The sequence below is a fragment of the Protomyctophum bolini genome, assembly GCF_963924005.1.
Source record: "Protomyctophum bolini genome assembly, chromosome: 22".
Classification (NCBI taxonomy): domain Eukaryota; kingdom Metazoa; phylum Chordata; class Actinopteri; order Myctophiformes; family Myctophidae; genus Protomyctophum; species Protomyctophum bolini.
The window spans coordinates 30,397,235-30,404,734 of record NC_137883.1 but is presented as its reverse complement, the minus strand read 5'-3'; the positions used below and the strand labels follow the sequence as shown (position 1 = coordinate 30,404,734).

Sequence of the window (7,500 nt, the reverse complement as noted above, 5' to 3'; positions counted from 1 at the left end):
TTATTATTATTAGAGACTGGGAACGTAAGCATCATATTATAATATTATTATTATTATTAGAGACTGGGAACGTAAGCATCATATTATAATATTATTATTATTATTAGAGACTGGGAACGTAAGCATCATATTATAATATTATTATTATTATTAGAGACTGGGAACGTAAGCATCATATTATAATATTATTATTATTATTAGAGACTGGGAACGTAAGCATCATATTATAATATTATTATTATTATTAGAGACTGGGAACGTAAGCATCATATTATAATATTATTATTATTATTAGAGACTGGGAACGTAAGCATCATATTATAATATTATTATTATTATTAGAGACTGGGAACGTAAGCATCATATTATAATATTATTATTATTATTATTAGAGACTGGGAACGTAAGCATCATATTATAATATTATTATTATTATTATTAGAGACTGGGAACGTAAGCATCATATTATAATATTATTATTATTATTAGAGACTGGGAACGTAAGCATCATATTATAATATTATTATTATTATTAGAGACTGGGAACGTAAGCATCATATTATAATATTATTATTATTATTAGAGACTGGGAACGTAAGCATCATATTATAATATTATTATTATTATTAGAGACTGGGAACGTAAGCATCATATTATAATATTATTATTATTATTAGAGACTGGGAACGTAAGCATCATATTATAATATTATTATTATTATTAGAGACTGGGAACGTAAGCATCATATTATAATATTATTATTATTATTAGAGACTGGGAACGTAAGCATCATATTATAATATTATTATTATTATTAGAGACTGGGAACGTAAGCATCATATTATAATATTATTATTATTATTAGAGACTGGGAACGTAAGCATCATATTATAATATTATTATTATTATTAGAGACTGGGAACGTAAGCATCATATTATAATATTATTATTATTATTAGAGACTGGGAACGTAAGCATCATATTATAATATTATTATTATTATTATTAGAGACTGGGAACGTAAGCATCATATTATAATATTATTATTATTATTAGAGACTGGGAACGTAAGCATCATATTATAATATTATTATTATTATTAGAGACTGGGAACGTAAGCATCATATTATAATATTATTATTATTATTAGAGACTGGGAACGTAAGCATCATATTATAATATTATTATTATTATTAGAGACTGGGAACGTAAGCATCATATTATAATATTATTATTATTATTAGAGACTGGGAACGTAAGCATCATATTATAATATTATTATTATTATTAAAGACTGGGAACGTAAGCATCATATTATAATATTATTATTATTATTAGAGACTGGGAACGTAAGCATCATATTATAATATTATTATTATTATTAGAGACTGGGAACGTAAGCATCATATTATAATATTATTATTATTATTAGAGACTGGGAACGTAAGCATCATATTATAATATTATTATTATTATTAGAGACTGGGAACGTAAGCATCATATTATAATATTATTATTATTATTAGAGACTGGGAACGTAAGCATCATATTATAATATTATTATTATTATTAGAGACTGGGAACGTAAGCATCATATTATAATATTATTATTATTATTAGAGACTGGGAACGTAAGCATCATATTATAATATTATTATTATTATTAGAGACTGGGAACGTAAGCATCATATTATAATATTATTATTATTATTAGAGACTGGGAACGTAAGCATCATATTATAATATTATTATTATTATTAGAGACTGGGAACGTAAGCATCATATTATAATATTATTATTATTATTAGAGACTGGGAACGTAAGCATCATATTATAATATTATTATTATTATTAGAGACTGGGAACGTAAGCATCATATTATAATATTATTATTATTATTAGAGACTGGGAACGTAAGCATCATATTATAATATTATTATTATTATTAGAGACTGGGAACGTAAGCATCATATTATAATATTATTATTATTATTAGAGACTGGGAACGTAAGCATCCCACCTGTGGAATGCACTTCTTAGCACCTTTTAGACTTAGAGACTGGGAACGTAAGCATCATATTATAATATTATTATTATTATTAGAGACTGGGAACGTAAGCATCCGACCTGTGGAATGCACTTCTTAGCACCTTTTAGACTTAGAGACTGGGAACGTAAGCATCCGACCTGTGGAATGCACTTCTTAGCACCTTTTAGACTTAGAGACTGGGAACGTAAGCATCATATTATAATATTATTATTATTATTAGAGACTGGGAACGTAAGCATCCCACCTGTGGAATGCACTTCTTAGCACCTTTTAGACTTAGAGACTGGGAACGTAAGCATCCGACCTGTGGAATGCACTTCTTAGCACCTTTTAGACTTAGAGACTGGGAACGTAAGCATCCGACCTGTGGAATGCACTTCTTAGCACCTTTTAGACTTAGAGACTGGGAACGTAAGCATCCCACCTGTGGAATGCACTTCTTAGCACCTTTTAGACTTAGATAGCATTTGAAACAGACTTATAGCGTGTCATGTAGACGGCACAATAATTGCATTGTGTATAGTATATGTGTATAGCTTTATTATGTATAGTGTCATTATATTATGTTCTAGTTACGTTCTTAGCTTACGCATGTTTCATGATAAATGCATTTTTATATATGCGATGTATTCCCCTGCTTTTTTGTTCTTGCTTAATGTAAATCGCTCTGGATTAAGAGCGTCTGATAAATGCCACAATTGTAAATTGTAACCGGCATCCAACATCCAACACATATCTGTTGTTTTAACCCATTTAGACAAGTGTTTACATCCTGGTTGCTAGGTAGATAGATAGATAGATTTCTTTATTTTTGTGTCATGCACCAAAGGCGCCCAGCCCACATGGACTTACAGGACACACCATAACATTGCTTCAATATTGCAATTGCAATTACAATAAACAGATATGTTTTGTTGATTTTTTTTTTTTTTTTTTTTTTTACACAAACAAAACATTCTGCCTTATTTCCCACGACCTGCATAAAAAGTCTGCCAAAGCAAAAGTACCTTTCCTAAAACAAAATTCCAGTTTTTCATAGTCCTCCAACCAGAAAAAGTCAGCACAGATGGTTGTCATTTTACAAAATAATACATGTCTTAATTCCTCATATAATGGGCAGTAAAACAAAAGATGAATTTCATTTTCAATTTATTTTAAATCACACACTAGACAGACTCTGTCCTCCTCAGGAGTACCAATGAATCTACCCGTTGCTAGGCAGGTGTTTACATCGTTAACCTCTCGTTGCTATAGGGGGAAGTTCGGCCAGGTGTTCAAGCTGAGGGAGAAGGCCACCACCAAGACGTGGGCGGGGAAGTTCATCAAGGCGTACTCGGTGAAGGACAAGGACAACGTCCGCCACGAGATCTCCATCATGAACGACCTCCACCACCCCAAGCTGGTGCAGTGTGTGGACGCCTTCGAGGGCAAGGCCGACATCGTCATGGTGCTGGAGATGTAAGTATCCTCATGGTTACTGATACCGTCATGGTGCTGGAGATGTAAGATAGATATCGTCATGGTTACTGATGGCTGAGTTAGCTGATTTCATGCCTTTGGCCTGGTGGAGACAATAAAACATACTCTCTCCCCATGCCTTCATGGTGGAGACAATAAAACATACTCTCTCCCCGTGCCTTCGGCCTGGTGGAGACAATAAAACATACTCTCTCCCCATGCCTTCATGGTGGAGACAATAAAACATACTCTCTCCCCGTGCCTTCGGCCTGGTGGAGACAATAAAACATACTCTCTCCCCATGACTTCGGCCTGGTGGAGACAATAAAACATACTCTCTCCCCATGCCTTCGGCCTGGTGGAGACAATAAAACATACTCTCTCCCCATGCATTCATGGTGGAGACAATAAAACATACTCTCTCCCCATGCCTTCGGCCTGGTGGAGACAATAAAACATACTCTCTCCCCATGCCTTCAGCCTGGTGGAGACAATAAAACATACTCTCTCCCCATGCCTTTAGCCTGGTGGAGACAATAAAACATACTCTCTCCCCATGCCTTCGGCCTGGTGGAGACAATAAAACATACTCTCTCCCCAAGCCTTCGGCCTGGTGGAGACAATAAAACATACTCTCTCCCCATGCCTTCATGTTGGAGACAATAAAACATACTATCTCCCCATGCCTTCAGCCTGGTGGAGACAATAAAACATACTCTCTCCTTATGCCTTCGGCCTGGTGGAGACAATAAAACATACTCTCTCCCCATGACTTCGGCCTGGTGGAGACAATAAAACATACTCTCTCCCCATGCCTTCGGCCTGGTGGAGACAATAAAACATACTCTCTCCCCATGCCTTCAGCCTGGTGGAGACAATAAAACATACTCTCTCCCCATGCCTTCGGCCTGGTGGAGACAATAAAACATACTCTCTCCCCATGCCTTCGGCCTGGTGGAGACAATAAAACATACTCTCTCCCCATGCATTCTTGGTAAAGACAATAAAACATACTCTCTCCCCATGCCTTCAGCCTGGTGGAGACAATAAAACATACTCTCTCCCCATGCCTTCAGCCTGGTGGAGACAATAAAACATACTCTCTCCCCATGCCTTCAGCATGGTGGAGACAATAAAACATACTCTCTCCCCATGCCTTCAGCCTGGTGGAGACAATAAAACATACTCTCTCCCCATGCCTTCATGGTGGAGACAATAAAGCATACTCTCTCCCCATGCCTTCAGCCTGGTGGAGACAATAAAACATACTCTCTCCCCATGCCTTCATGGTGGAGACAATAAAACATACTCTCTCCCCATGCCTTCGGCCTGGTGGAGACAATAAAACATACTCTCTCCCCATGCCTTCAGCCTGGTGGAGACAATAAAACATACTCTCTCCTCATGCCTTCAGCCTGGTGGAGACAATAAAACATACTCTCTCCTCATGCCTTCGGCCTGGTGGAGACAATAAAACATACTCTCTCCCCATGCCTTCGGCGCCTCCTGGTGGAGACAACAATCCTCAAGGTTTGATTTCAGTGAAATTGTAGGAAGATAATTAATTTGTGAATTATGCAGAAAGTTGAAAGTTATGCAGAGAAATGCAGAATGATAATGAGTGAAATGTGGTGAAACATGCGGGAAGTTTTGAAATATAAATACTAATAATAATTTAATCTTAATCTGCAACATTTGGCTGATTGTGCGGTAAGTTATTCATATAATCAAACAACAATCAAACGTTCTGTATAATATATACATGATGCATAGTACGCTATAGTTATTTCCTAACAAAGTCGTGTGTGTGTGTGTGTGTGTGTGCGCGTGCGCGTGGGTGTACACCTGCATGTGCATTCGTTCGTGCATGCGTGCGTGCGCACGTGTGTGCGTATGCGTGTGCGTGCGTGTGCATGCGTTCGTGCATGTGTGTGTGTGTGTGTGTGTGTGTGTGTGTGCGTGTGTGTGTGCGTGTGTGCGTGTGTGCGTGTGTGCGTGTGTGTGTGTGTGTGTGTGCGTGCGTTCAGGATTTCGGGCGGTGAGCTGTTCGAACGGATCATCGACGAGGACTTTGAGCTGACGGAGAGAGAGGTTATTACTATTACTATTACTATTATTATATTGGCAAAGTTAAAGTTAATCACTATTAACCCATTCTGAACGGGAACCCATTTTGGTGTTAGCATCATGTTATGCTTTAGCTATTGAAAAACAGCAGATCTACAAGCTCATAGCGCGCCACCGAGTGGCGCGCTACGAGCTTGTAGGTCTGCTATTTTTGAAAAATCGAAGAGCGACTGACATTTTTAGAATCTGATCTCAGGTCAGAATGGGTTAATCAGACCAGTGTGTGTCCAGTGGAAACCTCGTATGAATCTGATCTCAGGTCAGAATGGGTTAAATGATATCGCCTAATAGGCCGCCGCGCCTCTAGCCGACCGAAGAATACACATCTACGTATTCTGCTGCCTCCTGCATTATGTGCTAATTCAAAACAGGTGACACGCCCGCAGGTCAGTTGAGTGATATCTAACTAGCACTTCCCCAAACTGCAACACTTAACCCATTCTGACCTGAGATCAGATTCATACGAGGTTTCCACTGGACACACACACACACACACTGGTCTGATTAACCCATTCTGACCTGAGATCAGATTCTAAAAATGTCAGTCGTTCTTCGATTTAAAAAAGAAATAGCAGACCTAAAAACCATAAATAGTTATAATTCCAGGTCTTAAGTACATGCATAATGTTGTATTAATAATAGTTATATTAATTACAGGTCATTAGGTACATGCATAATGTTGTATTAATAATAGTTATATTAATTCCAGGTCATTAGGTACATGCATAATGTTGTATTAATAATAGTTATATTAATTACAGGTCATTAGGTACATGCATAATGTTGTATTAATAATAGTTATATTAATTACAGGTCATTAGGTACATGCATAATGTTGTATTAATAATAGTTATATTAATTCCAGGTCATCAGGTACATGCATAATGTTGTATTAATAATAGTTATATTAATTCCAGGTCATCAGGTACATGCATAATGTTGTATTAATAATAGTTATATTAATTCCAGGTCATCAGGTACATGCATAATGTTGTATTAATAATAGTTATATTAATTCCAGGTCATTAGGTACATGCTCCAGATCGTAGACGGTGTCTCCTTCATCCACCAACAAGGCATCGTCCATCTGGACCTGAAGCCTGAGAACATCATGTGCGTCAACAAGACGGGAAGCAACATCAAACTGATCGACTTCGGCCTGGCCAGGAGGCTAGGTACGGACTCCCTCTATGTCTGTCTATGTCTCTCTCTCTCTCTCTCTCTCTCTCTCTCTCTCTCTCTCTCTCTCTCTCTCTCTCTCTCTCTCTCTCTCTCTCGGCCTGGCCAGGAGGCTATCACAATCACAGATATGACAAACGACAACATAACAACATCATATCAATGACGTGAAAAAATAATATAAAATAAAGCAGGTGGTGCAGAAAATAAAACATGGCATATACTGTATGTGAATGAATCAATGAATGACATTTTTATTTTCGTGTCATGCCATTTTGGGCCCATCCCATATGGGATTATATGACACATTTCACAGAATACACTGAATACAACACTTCCTGTTCATACATATTTGTAAATTATGCGAACAAACAAACAAAGAAAACAAAACAAAGAAAATGAAAATGAAACAAAAACAATCATAACGAGGCCATTTTACATGTAAATGGCCCTCCTCCTCCTCAATGACCAGGCCTTCTCAAGGAATGAGGCAAATGAAAAAGTGTACTTTTGAAACAGGCGCTTCAGTCTCTCGAAGTCCTCCAACCATACAAATTCATGGTTTGGGTCTATCTTATTAAAAAGTCTCTCCCTAATTAGAGTTGTAGAATGGACAGTAAAAAACAAAATGCATTTCATTTTCGATTTGCTTTAGATCACACAGACTACATAGTCTATCCTCCTCC

At 37.0% G+C, this 7,500-nt stretch overlaps 1 protein-coding gene across 1 annotated transcript in view; it reads left to right on the top strand.

Annotated features, from left to right (window-relative positions):
• mylkb (myosin light chain kinase b) overlaps positions 1-7,500 on the top strand; it is a 53,835-nt gene that overhangs the window by 37,523 nt on the left and 8,812 nt on the right. The window contains exons 14-16 of the mRNA XM_080794431.1: positions 3,305-3,508; positions 5,536-5,599; positions 6,657-6,810. Coding sequence (XP_080650557.1) covers positions 3,305-3,508; positions 5,536-5,599; positions 6,657-6,810 — 422 coding nt within the window. The remainder of the gene's footprint in view (positions 1-3,304; positions 3,509-5,535; positions 5,600-6,656; positions 6,811-7,500) is intronic.